This window comes from Sparus aurata, chromosome 18 (assembly GCF_900880675.1).
Source record: "Sparus aurata chromosome 18, fSpaAur1.1, whole genome shotgun sequence".
Classification (NCBI taxonomy): Eukaryota; Metazoa; Chordata; class Actinopteri; order Spariformes; family Sparidae; genus Sparus; species Sparus aurata.
Window position 1 is genome coordinate 33,441,555 of NC_044204.1, and position 23,077 is coordinate 33,464,631.

The following is a 23,077-nucleotide window of genomic DNA, read 5'->3' on the forward strand; positions in this document are numbered from 1 at the left end:
CAAGGTGGCACGCGATGTTCACTTCAGATTGGACGCTCGCGCTGAAGCTGCCAATCGTCTCGGCGGTGGGCTCCTTTTTTTTCTTAGTCTGCAGTGTTTATTCTAACGTTTCAGCTGCAATATGGACATGATTTAGAGATGTAAAAATGTTGCATGTCGCAGCTCATGTTTGTTATTTCTGCTGTTGACTCATCCGCGGCGGTACACGGATGATGTAAGAGCTTCCAGCTTTTAGGCCTACTTAGTAACGTCTTCATAGCCAGAATGTTACGCCATCGCCAACGTAATGACAAACAGACAAACTTTGACTCAGTCGCGCTCTGCAAAGTTCACTGCAGGGAGAATTTACTTCCAAAATGTTTTTGTGTTACGGGCGAGAAACCGAGCCGGATTTTATCCTCAATAAAAAAAAAAACCTGTAGCACAAGATGTTCAAATTACTCTGAAGATTTCACACTCGACTCTGAAAACGCTGACGTTTCTTTCACCTAATCTTCACTCGCTGCGGACAATCTGACATCATCATCATCAATGGTTTTATTTGATTGATTGAAAAGTTACCCATTGCTGAAAACAGGATTCACACATCTAAGACAAGAGGACATTTTGCAGCTTCTTTTTGATTTAAATCGTCTGAGGAGCAGCGGTGTGTGAATGTGTTTGCGTGACATGCGAGTTTGTTTGTGTGTCTCCACAGTGCTGCGTGGGTGGATGTGTAAATCTGTAGAGTGTCTGTTACAGCGCGTGTGTGTGTGACAGATACGGAGAGTGTTTGCAGGTCACTCTCTCTGTGCGTGTGTGTGTGTGACTCTGATTACACGATAATATCAACAGTTTGAGTTCATTTGTAACAATCAGACTTTATTTAAACAGAATAAATCACACGTCTCACGTCTGACACGCACACGTTCACTTGGCGTTTGACTCTGCGGACACCTACATGTGTCGGCCCACGTGTGAGACGTTAGCCAGTTCCAGCCGTGAACTCTGTAGCCATAATAATGGTCAACAATGAGAGCAGTAGCTATGTAGACCTCCCACACTCACACATGCACAGACTTTCATTCACTAAACCCTAAAGGAAGGACATGTAACAACCTAAATACTATAACCGCACCAAGAAACGTCCGTACTGGGTGATGCTGCACCCTGAACCGTATCTCAAACTCCAACATTTTTTTATTATGTTCCTTATTTGAGGTATCAAAACTCCTGTACCCCGCTCCGTTTTAGCTCCTGTCTCTTTAATGGGGCGTTCAGACCGAACGCGACAGACGTGAATACAATCGCTTCAGACGCTTCTATCACGCCGCTTGATCATTTTGGACTATTCACTTCATTCACGTTATTCGCTTCATTCAAGTCATTCGCGCTTGACGCTCAGGGAAAAAATAGACGACGCTTGCCCGCTCATTTTTGAACTGATATTTCTCAACCCGCTCTCTTTCCACGTCGATCATGGCTGATATTACCACCGTTGCTGCACTGTGCCTGCTGTACAAGTCCCAGAAACGCCGGAAAACCACCCGCACGGCGCTTGGGGAATTTCACTGTCTCCCCCAGGAGCTCCGTCTGGATGACGACCGGTTCCAGCGGTACCTCAGGCTGACTGGAGCCCAGTTGGAGGAAAGTTGGATATTTTCCACTTTATTTGCGTCGCTTCAGACGCTCCATTCGCCCCACCGCCACCTGAATCGCGTGTCATCGCACCATTTACATTGATTTTCAATGTAGAGTTGCCGCTCCGTTTGCGTCTATCGCGTTCGGTCTGAACGCCCCTTAAGGCCCCCTCATCCAAAACACACAGTCCGCTCTGATTGGTCGGCTCACGCATGCCTGAGCAGTCACTGTTTCGCCCATCAGCTCTGATGTTTTAGCATCACTTCTACTGTGAATATAGTCTTAAACTATGTAAATGTGTGACATGCTGACATACTGGATGTAAAGCAAAGATCGGACTATTGATGAGGCGTTTCAGGAGCGTGTTTTCTGTGGGAGAGAGGAGCTCCCGACGGTGTGGACCTTTAACATGCACAAGAACTTCTATAAAGCACAGAAGAGGAGGAAAAGCATAATAAGTCTCCTTTAAATGTTGTCTTCCTACAGTATGAGGGTCAGTGCCTGACATCACAGTTAATAAGAGGACACAAACTCTCTGGTCACGTAACTTGTAAGATGTGGGATCGCCCGACTGGGACATCATTCTTGGGAACACCGGGCTGTTTCAGGACATGTCGGCCTTTTATATAGTTTCCCAGGACTTTCCCATGAGTCCAGGGCCGCACTAAAGAACAGCAGGCCGAGTGGGAGTCCTGTTCGACATGTAACCCGACTCACACGCAGACACGGAGACGTTTCAGCACTTCTGCGGCCCCACACTGAGCTGCAGCCTGAATTTATACCGACTGTAAGCCCACATGTCACCTTACAGTAAATAACCTGGAAACACCGTTTCCAAGAATTCAAGAGGAGACCGGAGACAGACACCATTAGATGACCTCACCGTAACTCTGCAGCAGCGGTTAGACTGCAGCTCGGGTTTCAGCTGCAACAACACTTTAAGAGATTTATTTTGAAATCCGAGAGCCATCACTTGAAAAATGAGACGCTCTTGTAACTTGTTTAAAAAACGTACAGCGTGTCATTTTTTACATGCTCGTGTTAGGGTGTCACTTGTGTTTAGTCACGTCGGCCAACTTCCTGTTCCCGTCTCATCTGTTAGAGCGATAGGTGACCGAATCAAACGCACCTTGAGTAAAAAGACAGATTTCTCTCAGTGAGGACATCGTTGGAAACATTTGGGATAATGTAACTACACTCCTAAATTAAATAAACTGTCGAGAAATGTTTTTAATGACGTGTTTGCCTTTAACAGCACGCAGATTCAACTGTGCTGTCTTCGAGAAACGACACGACACAGACAAAATATTACAGAATATTAAAATGTACGGTTAAAATGGAGTTCAGCATGACATTTCATTTTCCGAGTGATCCTCTCGACCCGACAGTTCACTGTTCCGCCCGGGAGACGGAGAAATTCAGCGACAGAACTAAAAGCTTTGTCTTTTTCTATCATCTTACACACATGAATGTAATTATGGGGGACATTCACATTTGTCTGGTGGTTTGACGGAGTGTAGAGTCCGTACGACTTCATTCTGCTTTTACTCCTGAACCCACACATGTACACACAAATACACACACAAGAAGGCGAGATGCCAGTTTTTTTTAAGCATCCAGTCGGGAAAATAAAGCATCTCAAATCAGAGCGAGATCATTCCTTCGGTCTGCAAGACGGAAAAAAAAAATAATCAACAGTCAACAAAAGCTTGTATTCCCTTAAAGCCCCGACTCCACTTTCTCCTCCGGCAACTTCCTCCACCTCCTGCTCACGTCCTCACCCGTCACCCAGGCTTGTCTTCTCCACCGTCAACCCGCCTACATCCTCCCATTCCTCTCATGTCTCCCTATTCATCTCCTCCTCTTCATCCCTCCTCCTCCTCCTCCTCCTCCTCCTCCTCCTCCTCCAGCTTTCCAGGGAGCCAGGTCTGTTTTTGATTAGCGTTCTCATGTAAACCTAAATTGTGATTAAACAAACACTGTGCGAGTGTGTTTGGCCACGTATCAAGTTTGCCTTTCTCTTAAACATATGTACACACACACGCACACACACACACACACACACACGCCAGAGACGTGCATATAAGCAGACATGTACAAACAAATGCGAGACGTATACGAACACATGAGCAAATACGCTGACGCAAGCACAGACACAAATTACTCCACTATGCACACATGACGGTGTGCAGGAACACACACACACTACACACTGTATATTCACACTCATATCGGCCATAATTGCACATAAAGACATGCGACTTTAATCACAATCAGCGGCACACATGGGCACACAGTGTTCGCCTTCACACATGTGCAGAGTAAACAGGTCGCAGGAAGAAGTCGGTGAGTTTTTGTCTCTGTGTACTTTCTGCTTCCTCCGTCCAACTCACCTTTGCTTCCAAGCACAAATTACTACCACATGCAGCCCTCTGCGCAATTTCAGGGTGAGCATATAAAAATTCCTTGCCATAACAGAAATATATATATATATATATCTCTACAGCCTCCCACGAACATTTCATAGGTTCTGGCCCTGCGGCGCGCTAGCTAGCTGGTTAGCTGCTACGGTAGGCAAGTTGGAAAAAAGGGGGAAAGGTGTTGCTGCTGTGAACTTTAAGACTGCCGGCTGGTGAATTCATCCCGCGTAGAAACACGTCGGCTTGTTTTATTCACACTTCCACACACACGAACAGACCTCAGAACTTACTGGCTTCTTGACACGACAGAACTTTTACTTTCTCATTCACAAACTTTGCACGCAAACACTCGTACTGAATTCATCGTCCAGCTCTTAAAGGACCAGTATGTAGGATATTCAGTAAATATAAGATATTGAATACAGTTTCGTCAGTGTATAATCATCTGAAACTATTAATTGTTGTGTTTTCGTTGCCTTACAATGAGACTTTTGTATCTAAAGAGTGAGACAAACCAAACACCGGCCTTATCGACTGACTTTCCGCTCAATCTGCAACCGTGCTCGCTTCAATATCTTAAATCCGACACACTGGACCTTTAAAAGAACAACGTCAGTGAAAGACTCCAGTCCGTCTCACGTGCGATGATCTGTACCTGTAACACCTGTGAAAAAGCCGATTACAGATCCATGTGTGCGTATAAACGGCCAAGACTTTCCACAGGAGGCGTTTCTCTAATCCCCTCGACTGTTTCCAGACACCAGGTTGAGATGATGTTGCAGAAATCAGGTTAAAACACGCTCAGCATCACATCTTCTGCTTTAACGTCGGCACTGGTGAGTATTTTTAGGACAGAACGAAGGCGTGTCCGAGTCGTTTGGAGTCACACGTCTTCCTCGCTTTCTCCAAATCTCTCACATTATCCTGATATCACTCGCTCGCTCCCTCGTTCTCTCCCTCGCTCTGCCTCCCTCTCTCTCTCTCTCACTCTTGGTTTTCGGTATCTCTGCAGTGTGTATTTATCTAAATATGTCTCGGGACAAAATCGCACTGCCGTCTGGGCTGTGGGAAATGTGAGCACACACACACACACACACACACACACACACACACACAAGCCGCCGAGTGCAGCCTTATTTTAGAGGAGCTCTGGTCAGGTTTGCGCTGTAAAAGTCATCCTTCTCCCGCGAATACCAGTGAATCTCAGTGTGGGCCCTGTGGTGCAGCTCCATCCTCGAGCCTACGGGCCTCCAGCTTCACACCAAAAGACCCGCTGTCATCTCAACCAACCAGCCAACTGTTCTTTTTGAACAGAGAGGCAATCGCACCACGTAGGCTTGGATATATAAGTAGGACTGATACACCTACTGTGTGCTGCTGTGCATGATGGGCCCTGTGGTGCAGCTTACTGTGTCAGGTCCCACAGGCCTTGTGGTGCAGCTGCATACCACGGTTTGAGTCACGTTTAATTATTAGGAAGTTCTGTCGTGGGTGTGTGGTTTGGTAAAACAGTCTGCCATGCACACACACACACACATATCGACCCACACACACACACACACACACACACACACACACACACAATCAGCAGGATAGGTGGCGTGAGAGAGAAACACACTTATTTGTTTCCCGCCAGCACCGAATGTGTGAAGACCAAACAAAAGACCCGGAGCCTTTAGTGACAAGAAAACAATCCTGCGGTTCCTGACAGCAAAACAAACACCGACTGTTTGTTCTGTCCGCGAGTGCGACGGGCAGAGAGGGCAGACGATAAGAGAGGACGAGGGGAGGAAAAGTCAACGAGTGAACCGGCCCGTGATGGAAAAAGAGGACACACACACACACACACACACACACACACACACACACACACAGTTCAGGCAGTTTACATTCACCCCTCACCCGTCCTGACCGTTCCCACCAATCGCCACCGAGGCCTCGTCTGTCGCAGCCAATCACTGGACGCACAGAGGACGCCCACTTCCTGTAACACTAACCATAACATTCCAGCAGGTAAACTATGGCAGTCGCCTCTAAATGGACAATTAGCCAAGATTAAAGGCAGCCTCCTCGTCTTTCTCCATTAACTTAATTTGGAGGAAAAGACATCTCAAATGACCCCCTCCCCCCCTCCTCCACCCGCTCCCTGTATCCTCCCTCCCTCTCTCTCTCTCTCCATCAGCCTCCTGTCCACCAGATAAACCAGTAAAACTTACAGTAACGGAGGAGAATGACGTCCACACGCTCACATCTGCAAAATGCAACCTAGGCTTTTTTTGTGAATGTACCCAAGTCAAACCCTCGTGTAAAAGCTTAATTACGACGAAAGAGGCACTTTTAAGATTTACTGTATTTTCGTTTCTGGGTCAAACTCATTTTCAATGGGAGTGCTACGGGAACATTAGCGATAGCATCAAAATCTCTATTTTTAAAACAGTAAGAAGTCTCGACACAACATGAAACTTTGCTGGTAGTATCACCAGGGTCTCTACACATGAACACCAGCATTGAGAACATTGTTTGTGTACACAGAGTTTACTAAAAAGAAGGTTTTTGAACAACTCACGTTAGCAGTAGCTTGTTCCGCTCGCCGCCGTCCTGCCAGTGGAGAAGTGTCGATCTCAGAATGTGACGTAACCTGGAGGACAGTTAAGGTGGAACGCTCCTAAAGCTTAGTTCCATATAAATGCAGGATAATTTGTTGTTTTGTCGTTAGCGAAAAACAATATTGACCTTGAAGTTGAAAAAGGAGCCTCATGTAAGAAGCAACACTAAAATCAAAAGCCGGAAAAGTCACGTGAGATATCGCGTGGATAGTTGTTGCAGGAAGACAGTAGTTCCACCTTAACTGTCCTCCAGGTTACGTCACATTCTGAGATCGACACTTCTCCACTGGCAGGACGGCGGCGAGCGGAACAAGCTACTGCTAACGTGAGTTGTTCAAAAACCTTCTTTTTAGTAAACTCTGTGTACACAAACAATGTTCTCAATGCTCGTGTTCATGTGTAGAGACCCTGGTGATACTACCAGCAAAGTTTCATGTTGTGTCGAGACTTCTTACTGTTTTAAACATAGAGATTTTGATGCTATCGCTAATGTTCCCGTAGCACTCCCATTGAAAATGAGTTTGACCCGAAAACGAAAATACAGTAAATCTTAAAAGTGCCTCTTTTGTCGTAATTATGCTTTTACACGAAGGTTTGACTCGGGTACTATCGACCGTTCGACTCCTGCCAGTCATTCTCCTCTCTCTACACATCCATCCTTCCCTCTGTTACTCTCCCCCTTCCTCCCCACAGCTGTCCCCCTTTTTCCTCTCCTTCACCGACACTTAAACTTTTTAGGAATGCACCTAACGCTGTTATCCAGACGGAGAGGACAAGTCGGGACTGAACATCACTCTCAAGGACACTGACTGGATAAAAATCCTTCGCCGGCATCCCTCTGGACGGGAACTCGCTTCTCGTTCCATTAAGCATCCGAGAAAAAAAAAAAAAAAACCCTTTTAGGCTGAATGTTTGGCTGCTGACATCTTTGCGATGATGCATTTTATATCCTGCAGTGAGGACAGCGGCGGTGCTAAAGAAGAGGACGAAGCTGGAAACTAAAGAAAGACACAGGAGTTCACAAGATTTACAACACCGGAGCAGATTACAAAGCTACAGTGTTGGGTTCTTTTATAACTTTGTATTGTTCAATAAGATTTCTACTGTTCATTTGTAAGAGCACAGCTGTATTATCTTTAATTTGTGGAGATAATTTTTATTTCACTTTCCATAAATGTTTAAACGCCGTCAAAAATCACATCCTACATTATGTAATACGCAGCATACGCGGCCCCGACCGGAGCTGAAGTGGTGAAGGAGAAGAGGAAATGTCTCTCGTGTTTGACGTTGCTCTCATTTTTCTTCTTCGTCTCTCTCTCTCTCTCCTCTCATGCAAACCAATCAGATGAAACCTGAGCCGCTTTAATAACTGGGGGAGAGAATGATGCCGCTTCTCGAGTATCTACCGGCTGATGGGGGCCCCTGAACGCAACACACACTCACACATCACTTTCACAGGCACATAAAACATGCACGCACACGCACACGAGCTACCAGAGCAGAAAGTGAAGATAACAGGACGCGGCTCAGTCTGGGTCAGTGTTATTAGACAGGAGACTAACAGCCATCAAGTCACTTAGCAAAGTAAACCTCCACCGATACGCTGTGATGTGCACCGGAGCGCGGAAGCCCTCCAACCATCGGCTCGCATTTTTCCACCCGAGCCATCGGTGATTGTTGCTCTTCAAACCAGAAGTTCATATTTATTCTGCTCAGAGTCTGATCTCAGTGTGTGTGTGTGTGTGTTGTGAGACCACAGTCTCTTGCAAACTGTGGGGGGATGCGACCACAGACTGCACACACTGAAACCCACAGACTCCAGTCCACCATCCATCCATCTATCTCGCCGTCCCTATCTTTGTTTTTCTCTCTCTCCGCCCCCCCCCCCCGCCGAGCACCTAGCGGAGGTCACGGACTCCAAAACCCTCCCATCCATTCACCCACCCGCATCCTTTCATCCATCCATCCATCCATCCATCTCCCTCCTTCACGTGACCTCCCCATCGTTCATCCGTCTCTGTCGGGCACCTACTGCTCAATTAGATCGTTTTCCAATATGACCTCTTCGACTCGTGCGCTCCTCCCGCCCGATACCTCTCGCCCTCACCTCCCACCCTCCTCGAGAGCAGAACCTCCAACCCATGCCTATTTTCCCTTAATGCTCATCCAGCTCCCTCCCTCTCCTCCCATCTCCAAACCTCAGACCACAGGGCTTTAATAGGAGGGTTAAGAGGTAATTCCTATCACACTGCCATCATTTAATATCTAACCGAGGCTGACAGAGAGGAAGGTTACGAACCCAAACCGAGAAAGCCACCAGCAAACCTCCCTGTCTCCTCCTCCTTAGTCTCCTGCTGTTATCCCCTCTTTCAGGCAGACTCCTGCTCCTTCTCCCGCCGCCGTTCGACCTCCATTTCTTCCCCCTTTCTCTCATCCTCAAGGAGACAAACTCTCCCATCGACATACCTCGCTATTTACGTTAACCGCCGCTTTCTTAATTCTCAGAAGGAAGAAGACAAAAAAAACACACACAGCGTGGACGGGATAAAAAAGCCCCCGAACAAAAAAAAATGGAGGAGAAAAGTGGAAAGAGAAGAGAAAAAAAATAAATAAAGAGCAGGAGGAAACTCCAGACACTGTAATTTAGATTGTGCTGATGGCAAAGTAAGGATATAAAGAACATGAGATTTATAATGTTAAGTTTGGACCACGCTCACCCTTTCCACTCTCTTACTGAGTTGTCTAAGAGCTCTGTAGGGATCCATAATCGACCGGCGATAAATAAGAGCTATCGAGACCAATTAGAGGTTTTATGGAATAGTAAGCCAGGCGGTGGAGGAAATAAGACTGTCACTCGAAAAAGAACAAGAGAAAAGAGTTGGAAATAACAGCGAGAGTGTGTGTGTGTGTGTGTGTGTGTGTGTGTGTGTGTGTGTGTGTGTCTGCACGTGTTTGCGTCCGTCGCCGTGTGTGTCCGCGGCGCTCACATGAGAAGTTTGGACTGTGTGTGTGTTTGTGATCCTCCAAGCCGCAGTTGACGCAAAAAGACAATTTGCTCTCGGGCCGGAACAGTCGACTCTGCCGTCCTCGGCGATACATCACGCGTCGCCACAACGTTTATGAAAACACTCGATCCGTCTGTTTATTTACTGTCATCATCGTGTATAAACAACCGTTATTAATACTGTGACTGTCGTTTCACATTCCACGATACTTTCACAATAAAAGCTCCGATTATAAAAGAGGTTTTAAAGAGAAAACTTCACTTGTTTTTGTTCAGTATGTTCCTCAAGAGCAGATTGTGACCACGTGTCACCTTCTCATGCACTATTTAGATAATCTGGCTTTTTATTGTCAACGTTAAACTGAAAACGTACAAATTGCAAACACAGTTTTCTTGAAACAGAAGAGATAATTTTTTTATTTTACTATTTTTTACAATAACAACTGAGTTAACGTTGAAAGAGGCATGACGCAGGTATGTTTTTGCGGTAGAAAATATCACATTTTCATGCTACAATATTTATTTCTTTTATTATTTTTATCAGAGGTAGTAGCAGTAGCAGTAAGATGACCTTTAATAGGATAAAAACAAAGCTTATTTTAGCAGAACAAACAAACCTTATTATATATATATATTCACAAAATGTACTGCGAGCCACAAAACTTTATATAAACTTGAAAACAAGTAAAATTTAATAACCTGGATTCATCCTGCCAAGCTTTAAAAGTATGAAGAGGTGATTATGAAACACCTGAATATGTGTTTTGATACGTGACATGTTGCAGTGACGCGCCGTTAATACGCGCGTTGGAGTTTATTGTGTTTTTTATCGTTTGCATCTGTCGCTGTGTGTGTCCCGCGCGTCCACACGAGGAGGTCCGGCTGCGTTTCATCCCGCGAAGCCTCAGATGACGCACGTGACAATTGTTTTCAGTCGTAACAGTCGACCGTGATATAAAACACACAGTCTGCACCCCCCCAGAGAGGATTTTTAATATTTCTGTGGCTTTCATTCTGCCAACACAAGAGAGCGCGACATTAAATACAAGTTTATTTATTGTCATCATAAACCATCATTATTACGATCGTATTTGTTGCTCTTGTTGGGTTTCTACATTCCTTCAGTCTTTCTTTTAATTCTGAGGAGAAAAGACGTGGAGGAAATCTGACAGATTATAGATATTTTGCACGAGAGCATTTTGTAACTGTAGAAACGAGAAGCAATAAGACGTGCACTTTTCAAATAATTCAAGGAGGTTATAGGAGGTTTTCTTTTCAGCAAAGACAAAGAGGAATCACCTGAACCCAGAGAAAGAGCCTCTCACCCGTCAGTTTATCTGAAAACCCCAAAATATGCAGTTTTTTTTTATCTATTATCTACTTTCGATAAGATGTTAATGCTGGCAGAGGCAAACTGTTGACAGATGAGACGATGTGCACACTGACAGGTAACATTTGTCCAGATGTCCTCAGCGACCTTTTACCTTCACAGATATTCTTGCTGTGTATCAAACACTTCCTGTCGGCTTGAGAGGCGGCTGTTAAAAGTTTGTGAGCGCCTCCTCCACAAAGGGACGGCGACCTCGGACTTTTAAGCAGCTTAAAGCGGCTACAGCAGAACGGATTTCAATGGAAATAACCTCAGACGCTCCTGCTTCGGTCCGAGCGATCGGTGTGTTCACAACACTCCTGCTCCGCCGGTAAAAACCACTTAATCTGCTGCTTCCTGCAAAGCTTTCAAGGCACGAGGATACCGCAACACTTCACTGGTGCGTTTCGTGAAGCGGCGAACTTTTGGAGACCTGCTTTTCAAAAGCCGCAGGAAGCGAGTTTTTGGATATTCGACCGTCAAAAGCAAAAACAACAAAAAATGAAAAAAAGGTTACAGAAGCTTCCAGAGCTGTTCTGCCTCATGGAAAGATTATAAAAGAGAGTGAGAGAAGTGAGAAGTTTAATGTCCCAGTGCTGGTATCCCCTGTCCTCACACCTTACAACACACACACACACACACACACACACACACACACACACACACCGGCTCTACCTCTGGCTTTACTTGAAAGCAGCCCAATACAAACATACATAAAGTTTAGAAGGTGTTTCAACCTTCAACCTGAGCTGACGGAGCCTCTCTGCAGACGGAGGGAGCACACGGGGGAGAGAACCAGAGGACAGGGTGGGAGCTCAGATGGGACTGAAACCCACGAAGAGAGGAGCAAGAGAGCGAGTCCGGGAATGTGAGATGAAAACGAAAGAGGAGCGGAGCGAGTGGGAGTCGTCTCAGCATCACCGTGACCCGCTCGTACACTCTGAATACTCTGGGAAAACTCAATATTCCCGAATAAAAAATTCCGCCCAGGTCCAAGCAAAACATTCGCCGCAGGCACACTTTCACCTCTTAAAAATCACGCACACACACACACACACACACACACGGTCGCACACATCTGACACGCACACTCTCTTTCACCTCTCGACAGGAGCACAGAGCGGCACTGCGTCACCTGGCGTGGGACTTGAACCCTCAACCCCGCGGATGAGAAGCTCTGACATCGCACCGCGGCCGTGTTTTCAAAACGGATCACGTAACACATCAAAAGAGACGCAGAGAGGGTCGGCGAGGGGAGAGAGTCGGGGAGAGGGAGAGGACGGGAGGAAATCACTGGATGGAGGGATGGAAAAACAAGAAAGGTGTACTCACAGGCGTCCCAGTTTGGGGTTGGACTGGAAGAGAAGCTCCGGGAGGAACTGGAGTTTGTTTCTGTTCAGTCGACTGCGGAGGGAGAAAAAAAAAAAAAGGAAAGGAAATACGTCTCACGTTAAAAAGGCTTCACATTGTAAAAATCATCTCAGCATGAACAGAAAAGGGCAAACACACACACACTCGTAGATCAACGAGATTCATGCTGTTGTGTTGACTGAACTGTCACCGACCGGAGCGACGGCGTCACCTGGAAGGTCGGCGGGGTTCACGGTTCAAAGGTCAAACTCATAGGAAAGTCTGTCTGGTTTCCTGCGATGGTGACCTGCAGGTTATCGTGCTGTGTGTGTGTGTGTGTGTGTGTGTGTGTGTGTGTGCAGGTTATCCAGCTGTAAGCTCTCTGAAGCCGGTTATCGCTATCGTCCTTGTTTGTGTTCTGACCCGGGAGTGAGAGGAGGAACAAGTTTGGGTTCTCAGTAACCTCCAGTCATCTTTCACTGACAGATGTTTTCAGTGGAAAAAAAACAACGCTTTGCCAAATCTGATTCACTTTTATTAGCACTACTTTTACTCTTTCACAATATATTTGGGTGAATATCTCAAACTGTCCCGTCAATCAGGAGATCACGTGAGTGCCGAGTGACCCACCGTGTGTCTAAACGCCAACACAAACCAAATCTCAGCGGACTCGTTTTTTTTCTGGGAGGGGAAAAATGCAAAAAATGCAAAAGCTTCGCCAAAGAATTCCTATTTATTATTTCTTTCTCGTTAATACAACTGATAACATATCTGTCCTGCGTTGCTCCACTAACATTTGTAAAGACATAATAAATGTGAGAGGTCACGCTCTTTTAAGAAAAAAGGTTTTTCGTCCGACTCAGATTCTTAAAAAGTGGTGTCAGGTACGTTCGGCTCACAGAAACAGTCGTGTATCATTAAAAATACTTCAGAGAAATGACAAAAAAATAACTTTAAGATGCTTTTTATGAGCCTAAAGTCTCATTTTACTACTGTGCAGAAGTTGAAGAGCATCTGATTGGTTGTTCAGACCGATCGAAGATGATCAAATCTGATTTTTGTGTCCAGACATCAGCGACCTGTCTACATCAGGTAACCACGGTAACGACGTCGCTGTAACTACGACTGTGTTCGGCAGTAACGTGGCAAACAATCGCATTATCCGGTCACGGAGCAGAAAATGTAGAAAATTTGACTTTTTGGCCACGTGTCACATTCCAAGTGACACAAAAGACAATTTGACTGACAGACATCTGAACAGCAGGCTTTACAAACTGTACAGTGAACGACATCTTCTGTCCTCATTCCCTTGATTCGAGTAAAAAAACTTGTCATGTTGAGAGAAAAGATAACTTCTAACAGGTGAAAAACGATGGAAGAAACCTCAGGAAGAGCCACAGAGGAGGATCAGAGAAGAAGGGGAGCATGTTTGTTTCTCCGGGACTGTTATTCTCAACTAAAGGGAAAAGAAAGAGCAGCTCCTCTTCTTGTATTTTACACGAAAATACCGTTCATTGTTGGAGTAAGTTGAACTGACTATAAAATGAACACATGGCAATTATTTACAAAGGAATGAGAGGCAGAAGAAGACGGAGTGAGTGACCAGCGGCGTGTGTGTGTGTGTGTGTGTGCGTGTGTGTGTGTGTGTGTGTGTGTGTGTGCGTGTGCGTGTGTGTGGGTGGGGTTGGCTGCAGCAGAGATAGATGAGGACGGTGTGACGTGAGGGAGTGGAAGCGTTATCAAGCTACCCGAGCGTTTGGCTGAGAAACGAGGCGTGGAGGGGAAAACGGAGCGAGGAGGCGGGCGGAGGAGGTCGCCGGGTCACTAAGTAGAATCTGTGCGGGAGAAGACACAGACACCGACCTTTTAACCCCCGTGATAATGATAATAAGACCCTGACTTTCACTCCTGTGCTCGCCGATGGAAAAGAGGAGCCGCGGTCCAAAAAAAGAGACATCCACCATTTGGAATAATCGACCCCTGCTCCCAGAAAATAACTGCTGCTACGAAAAGTCAAAGCGTACGATCGGCTTCTATTACATTTATGAGTCATTTTAAGATGTTCGCTCGCTAAACCGTTACGGGTTTTTAAAGAGAAGAATCCTTTGTGTGTTTTCAAATAATAATGACGAGTTTATTCTACTTGGAAGCTTTGAAATATCCCCAGACCACAAGTCCATGGGCGCTGTATTTTTAAATCTTGGAAAAATTATCCCCATTAGTCAGAATCTCTACGTCCAGCAGAAATGGTTTTGGACACTGAGAGGACTAATCTCACTGGACCATTACCTCAAAATCCAGAAGTCAGGAAGACAAAATTACAAAATCGCATTACTTGAAAAATCCCCCGCTCTTCTTCCAAAATATCCGCCGATACAACAATCTTACACAGAAACAAAAATCACCTAATCATAACTTTTTCTCCGTTCCAAGCCGACCCCGAGTCCCTAAATTACCGAACGACCATCCCCACGACTCCATAAATCAACTGCCGACGCGCATGAATGTCCTCGCCCGAAGAGACGACCAGCTAAGCTCCGTGTTTTTCACATCGCGGCGCCGTAAATCACACGGACTCAGCGCCGCGACCCCTCAACCCTCAACTCTCACCCTGACAGGCACGACATCAGAGGAGCTGTCAGCGAAGCATGTTAAGAAGCGTTTCACTGTCAGCGAGGTAAAAAAAAAAAAAAGAGAATCAAGTTGTTGTCGTCGCCGCAGCAGAAGCTTCTTAGTTTCCTCCCCAAGTACGAAACGCCGCCTGTGATAACCGCGATGAACTCGACACGGACGCACAAACGAGACTGAATCAAGTTTGCACATAAAGTTAAGATTTTAAATCCCGCCCTGTGACCTCTGACCCCTCCTGACACACCACGTTACAGACTAGAGCAGCCCATCACCGCTCACTTTCTACTGGAAGTGCGAGCTCCGTTTAGGAAGACACACATGTTGCTGCCACTCAGCATCTCCTCACCTGAACTGAATTAAAGGGACAGTTCAACCCAAAATCAAAGATACATATCATCGCCTTTTGCCTGTAGCGCTGGATCCTTGTGGCACTTGAAGTACCAAAAAAAAAGATATCTGATAAACTCAACAGCAAAGTCAACGCAAGAAATCATGAGCAAGATGATGTACAGACATTGTTGGGAACCGCTTACTACACCCGCCAATCAGGAGGAAGTGCAGAGGCTAGCTAGCTAAGCTAGCTAACAGCCAAAAGAGGACACCATTGTTGTTTACATCCTGCACAAAGTTTCCCATCCTCCAGCAGATGCACGCTTCCCGACGGCGGCGATATAATTGATGGGTGTAGTTCGGGCAGCTTGTCACTGAGAGCACCACAAGCCGAGAGAAGGCCGACGTCTCTACAGCTGATGACTCCAAAACCAGGAAACTCACACCAAAACAATCGTGACGTGTGCAGGGAAAAACATCTCTGATTCTGAGGGGAACTGTCCCTTTAAGTGACAGCATCTGCTTCTCCCTCTCACTCTCACAAATCTTTAAACTAGTATGGAAAATGAATTACTAATGAGACTGTGGAGGTGCGCTGTGGAAAGACGAGGGGAAATTAAAAACTCTAACGAGCTGAAATAGTTAATAAAGAGCTGAGAAAGCGAGTTTATAAATGCTAAAGATCGCTAACACGGCCACGATTAGGTGTGTGATGTCATCAGAACGCCACGGCTGTTTATTTAGGAGACGTTGTCATGAAAAACAGCGTGTGCAGCAGAAACATGGATGCACTGTCATCCCTCCGGCACACACTCATAAACATGCAGGTGTGTGTGTGTGGGAAGTGTTGTGTTGTGCGCTGACACCTCGAGTCTATTGACTAGAGCCTCGGTGTGAGCTGACACACACACACACACATTGAGCTAGGTGATATCTATGAGAGATTCCACGCGTGTGTGTGAAGTGGATGGATTTGGGTTTCATCCAGGTACGCCCGTTTTGTGTCTTTGTGCGAGTATTTGCGTGCATGTGCGTCTATTCCGTCGACACCTTTTTGCAGCCCTGGTTGGTTTTTACGTGCCTGAAATACTTTACGTTCGTACGAGTGCGTCTTTTTTTTCCCCCAGGTAGCAGGTTAGGACGGCGTACTTACAGCCTCTCCAGCAGTCGGAGGTCCTGAAAGGCTCCTCGCTCCACCACACTGATCTGGTTGTCCTCCAGGTGACTGTAGAGACGGACATGAAGACACAAAGAAGAGACGGACAGCTGCAGTTATTATCACATCTACAACAAAACCCACCAGTCAAAAGAAAAAAACCCAGCGGACGAGAGAGAAATAACATCCAGTGTGAAAGGAGAATCATCGGTAACGTGAAGCAGTCGCAGCTGTCCTAAAAATGCTTTAATTTGAATATCAAACTGAGGGACGAGCATGTAACTGTGATTAAATATCTACAGCCGGGCGCTCCAAGCTGACCTCGTCCCGAAGCCAAAGCAAGAAACGCCAGATAAATCTCATTTACTGGACGGTGGAAACAGAGAAAGCGGCCGCCTGCCAGATCGAAATAAAGACATTTCAAACATCGACAGAGACACTTGCTCTTTTAAAAACCTGGCTGTATAAACAACCGATCATTACTCCGGACAAACCAATCTGGCGTGAGACAAAAAGTTTAGAAACTTTTTAGACGTGCGGCGTTTCACAAACGTCACGAAGACGCGAGCCAAAACAAACAATTAACAAGCCGTCCCTCCTCAGCCCCTCGGCGGAGAGCTTCTCCTCGCCTGGCTTTCCGGCGGCGTTCCCAGCGTAATGAATATTCCTCTTTTTCTTTTTCTTCTCCGCTTTGTCTCTGTTGTCATGTTTTTTGGGGGCGATTTAAGGTTTTCCAGATGGGAGAGAGTAAAGATATGTGTGTTTATATTCTCCAGTCTGAGGATGTTAAGAGTGACATCTCCTGAGAGGGAGAGGAGAGGAGAGGAGAGGAGAGGGGGAGATCGAAGGGAAAACGTCGGAGGAAAGAAAAGGAGGAGGCAGCGAGAGAGATGAAGAGACCCACGATGACAAGATGGATTGAGTAAGAGAGATGTTAGAGAGAGGCAGCGATAGCAGAGGAAGCCTGAAGAGGCCGCATCAAACGAGACGACGTCCGGCCGCCACGTGGACTTTGGATTGTTTCAGCGCCGCCTTCCTTTAAGTCTTCTTTCAGTGATAATGTTTAGACGTGCGGCTGGAGTGCAGCCATTAATCCGTATGTCATACCGACTCTTTGAATAAACACACACACACACACACACAGGACACAAATCTGTTGGACTGAAACACGAGCTCACAAAAAGATGCATTCAAGGACATTTTAAAGGGCGTTTGCTCGTATTTTAATATAAAAATTAAGGGCGTCAACTGCATTTCTGTCCATTTTTGAATCCCGACTTTATATTTGCTCTGCTCGCATCGTGAAAAATGACAACTTCTGTGCGCGTGATCGCAGGAGGAAACGTATCTAATGGAATCAGGACACCCACCGAACACATCTGGGGGAAAATAAATACACGGATAAAAAAAATAAACATCCATCAGCTTCCGACAAACCAGCGTGCTTAATCAAGTTTATACACACAAACGCACACGAGTGCAAACACACGGCGCTTAAAACGAACGCCAGGCACCAAAAAAATACGGTTCATACTGTAAAGACGATACGTAGCGCTGGCGAGCAGTGTCAGGAACAAAGGTACAGAGTTACGCGCTGGTAGCAAGAATACTCTAACACGCATGTAAACGTGCACGGCTCAGACTCGGGCCTCATCAGTCATAAATTACAGCCGAGCCGGCGTAAAACCACCGTGTTTATTCTAGTCGCGCTGTACTCTCTCCGTCCCGACAGAAAAAGCATATCTCGTAAACTCCGAGGCGAAGCTGCACGGAGACATAACTGTGAGTAACTATCAGAGTTTATTTGTCCCAACGAGAGATCAACCGCACGCTGATTTACTGAAAGAGGTTTTTTCGAGAGGCAAAGCGGATCCGGAGCCAAACACATGGTGCGGGGAGTCGATACTGGCATATCGTCGGGATGAGGTATTGTTTTTATATTGGTCTGTATCAGGCATTACTCATCGACGGGGAGATGGAGAAAAGGGAGAAAACAAGTATCGATTTCATGTGTGCGGGGGCCTGGTGCGTCTAATAACAGCTTCACTCGACCATATTCGAAAAAGCTTTAGCATCCATTAAAAAAGGGAAAACGTGCGATGATGTCACGCTACCTCGTGGCAAACACAGAGCGCTCTGGCCTCCGCGAGCAAATCAGGAAATACTTCAGGGGATATTAACTTCACTTGTTGTTTACACACAACGGGTGAAACCACATGAAACGTTTCCCAGCCAAGAGTTCAATATCGAGCACAAGTTTTCACCTACGTCCAAATTTGTTTGGAATTACTCAATTTCGCCGCAATCTGGAATATATCTTGCGACGCGAGAGCTGCCAGACATATTACGCTAAGTGTTGCGCGTTGAGTGTGCACGCAGGGACAAGCTGGGACGGCCCGCCTGCCCTGACTCAAAGCTGCTGTAAGCGTTATTTTCTTATTAAGATAAGTGTTCAATAGCTCTGTATTCCAACGGTAATGGCTGTTGCAGAGTGTTTTGCTAGTAACTCATATATCTCCTCCCCCGGCTGGAGCACTAAGAGATGGGAAAATAATTTTTTTTTTATCCAATCAGGACCGAGAGCTCCACAAGGAGACGGTCCAGAGTGAAGGTGAAGAGACGAGGGAGGAGGCTGCTACGTGCAAAACAGACGAGAAGTTAGCTAAAACAACACTTAGAGCAGCTTTAACAAGATTGAAATGGGTGGAGTGAGGCGCTAAAATGAGGTCGGATAAGAATTTAGGAGGTGCACGACACACAGAACACACCTGAACACACCTGACACGGTTGAGGGGGGCACCGTGCAGCATCGACATCGCAGGATGTGCAACGTCAAGTAAAGCAACTGAACTTCGCAGCATTCAATCTGAACGATTAGATCGCAGCGCCCGATCAGTATTGCAGGGTTCGTACGGGTGCTTGAAATCCTTGAAAGTGCTTGAATTTCAATGTTGTGTTTTCAAGGTCGGAAAGGCGCTTGGATTTTAGTTTAAGTGCTTGAAAGTGCTTGACATTATAACTCTGTGTCTTTCACAAAATTGGGATCAGACTGGATAATTAATTTCTGAAGTTTTTGCTTTTATAAAATATAATTTTAGATGTTTACAGCATAATACAATGTACATAAATGTGATAAAAAGTGAAGAAAAAAATTATAATACCCTGGTATTAACACTCTTGACTGTCAGTAGTTGTAACCATGGCGACGTCTGCCCGCTGTGACATCACGTGCACAGCCTCCTGTATCCTGTATTTCTCATTTAACAATAAATATGTCGCAGAATAACGAGGTATAACATCGCAATCATGCGGTCCTTGTTGAGGTGTTTAACAGAAGTCTGATTAGATGTAATGGTCAAGTGTTTTCACAGGGTTAATTAGTGATAATTACCAGTCTGTATGTGGCATTAAGGGCATTAAGAGACACTCAGTCTGCAGCCGTTAGCCGCCCTGGGAAGAATGTAAGGAGCCTTAAACGACATGCAAACGTTTCCCATGGGACGAGTGTGAGGCTTAAGAGAGCGTAGGCATTTTCTGCGTGCGTGTGTGTGTGTGTGTGTGTGTGTGTAGTTGTCTGCTAAGTAACAGTAATACCTATTTGACTACAGATAAGGCTAAAGGCTGCACTCTGTGTGACCATGTATGCCTTTGTCCATCCCTTGGTATCATATGCAACAATGCGTGTGTGTGTGTGTGTGTGTGTGTGTGTGTGTGTGTGTGTGTGTGTGCGTGTGCATCTGAGTGTGTACTTTCTCAGACTCTATCTTCTCTTTCCCAAGCCATCTCCTCCCCAGTTTCTTTAAGAGATTTAGAGTGGGGAAATGTCACAGCAGTTTATCACCAACCACATGAAACGAGCTGCTGCCCCGCCACACGCAAACACACACACACACACACACACACACACAGGATGCACAGAATAGAATAAAGGTTTTCTCTCTTTCTCTGTTACACACATGGATAAAACCTGTAACATTGTCTGACAGACTGTACATAATCTTCATCCACTATGGTTTCGCACAAGTTTGGTTTTAGTTCAAACAAAAACGCACTTTTAAAACGCAAAAAAAAAACACACACATGCATAAACATATTTCCACTCCTCGGCGTAGTTTGTGCTGGGAGTGTATTTTTATCGGCCGGTCTGGTTAAAGCAGAGTGAGGAGGGAAGCTGCATGAAGCCAGCGGTGATTATAGTTATTATAGGCCTGACACACACACACACACACACACACACACACACATACACACATTTGGGCCACTTGAGGATGAAGACTGAAAGAGCCCTTAACGTCAATTAGGACAGCTGAGAGCAGACGAGGAGTCACACTCTGCTGAGTGCAGCCGGTCAGATACGACGAGGCGGACGAGCAGCAGGAACATCAGCAGTAACTCGATGCTGTCAGTGGATTCTTCTACACGAGCACGAAGGCGGAAAACAGAAGGAGAGGAGGTTTTGGAAAATAAAATATCAGGTTTAGATGTTTGCTGACAACCACATGTTTAGTCCAAGACTTTCAAAATAAAGCCGGCTGACGAACAGTAACTATACTGTGACTTATTGTGACTTCTGGACTGTTTTGCCTTAGAGATTACTTATCACCCACCTACAATGCTGCACTGAGTTCCCTCCCCAGACAGCTGAACAACCGTTCACACCTGGGCTCACCTGGCCTTAGCAAGGGGGCCTAACGACTCTGAAACTCAGGGGCCATCCACGTGGAAACGCTTCTGTGTGTAAACGCAGGTTTTGCATCGTTTTGGCTGATTGTCCAAAGGGATCCTGTAAACGCACTTTTTTGAAACCTGGTCGAAAACGCCGCTTTTGCGTTCTCATGTGGACGGTGAATCCACATATTTTGCGTATCGATGACGTCATAGCCCCACCCCTCAACCTCTAGCCTTCGACCTCTTAACCCCGCGACGTCTCATAACAACAACAACAACAATGGCGGACTACATGCTTGTGTCCGTGCTACAGAAGATATTGAGCCTATCAGGGTTACTAGGACAAAATATTCTGCTCTCTGCCACGACGCTGAGCAAGAAAAGGATTACGGACAACCGACTAGACATTTTCATCTTCTTCTTCTCCTTCTACTGTCTGTTTGTTTACAGCACGCAAGCTTTATGCGCATGCTCCGTCTCTTCTTCTCCATTTTTTGGTGAATTTCAAGCGCCACCTATAGGCTGGAATATGAACTAAAGCATGTTGAGTCGTTTGAAAGGGATCCATTTGGATGCAAATATGCCAAGGAACGATGCCGAGGAAGACGGGGGAAAAAGATCGTTTTGGTACGTGTGGACATGGCCTCAGAGCTCACACGTGTCCTTAACACTCCCACACTCTGTAAGGACACTCCCACACTCTGTAAGGACACTCCCACACTAAGTAAGGACACTACCACGCTATGTGAGGACACTCCCACACTATGTAAGGACACTCCAATACTCTGTAAGGACACTACCACACTATGTAACGACACTCCCACACTAAGTAAGGACACTACCACGCTATGTGAGGACACTCCCACACTCTGTAACGACACTCCCACACTCTGTAAGGACACTACCACACTATGTAACGACACTACCACACTATGTAACGACACTCCCACACTATGTAAGGACACTCCCACACTATGTAAGGACACTCCCACACTATGTAAGGGCACTCCAATACTATGTAAGGGCACTCCAATACTATGTAAGGACACTACCACACTCTGTAACGACACTCCCACACTTTGTAAGGACATTCATACACTATGTAAGGACACTCCCACGCAGGGTTTAAAAGCCTGCAGCTCCTCCAGTTAGTTAGAACTGAAGATGCCTCTTGGATGAAAGCGTGAGAAGAAACAACTACAGTGAACCAAAGACCTTTCAATGTAACTATCACCATGTGACTATCGTTTCGAGATAGACTTAAAAATTGCGAAGCTGTCCTTTAACACTGGATGAATGAGAACCTTCATCAACATCCTTTAGCAATGTGTGTGTGTTTGAGTAATTATCCATGTGCTGTGTTTTTTGTTTCCAATTTACGGTGTTTTTCAAATTAAAACAAATCCCCTTTTGCGCAGCTTTAAACAATCTCAAAGGTTTTTGCTGGACTTCTCGTATCTCTGATGTCTCGTTATTGCAAAGCTTTAAAAGTTCAGCATTCCCCAACTCTGATTCAGAGAGACATGGGAGACAATAGCGAATTGTGAGTCACATCACCTTTTTTTATTTACTGCTTCACATGATCAATGACTAACAATTGTCCAGAACTTGCCGAATTCCTTCAGCTGTTTAATCTCTACGTGTAGTCATGTCCGCACCGGTGAAACATCTCGTCGTCGCGTTGCTTGTGCAACAAATCGGAGTCTTGCTGCTTGTTACTGGCAAGTCAGCTCACGATTACTCTATTATTTAGCCTCGTAAATATTCAGTAATTACAAAATTCGACTCCTTGGATAGGGCACTTACGTTCTCTGCTGCCCTGAATTCCCTCATTAGGATGGGAAACTCTATTTTATGGAGACTTGTTTCCCCTATAGCCATATACAGGCCTATTAGGTAAATATAGCATTTGCCTAATTGCTC

At 45.8% G+C, this 23,077-nt stretch overlaps 1 protein-coding gene across 1 annotated transcript in view; it reads right to left on the reverse strand.

The window, feature by feature from the left end:
• Positions 1 to 23,077, reverse strand: part of slit3 (slit homolog 3 (Drosophila)) — a 265,217-nt gene that overhangs the window by 223,831 nt on the left and 18,309 nt on the right. The window contains 2 exon segments of the mRNA XM_030396867.1: positions 12,352 to 12,423; positions 16,484 to 16,555. Of these exon segments, the coding sequence (XP_030252727.1) occupies positions 12,352 to 12,423; positions 16,484 to 16,555 (144 nt within the window).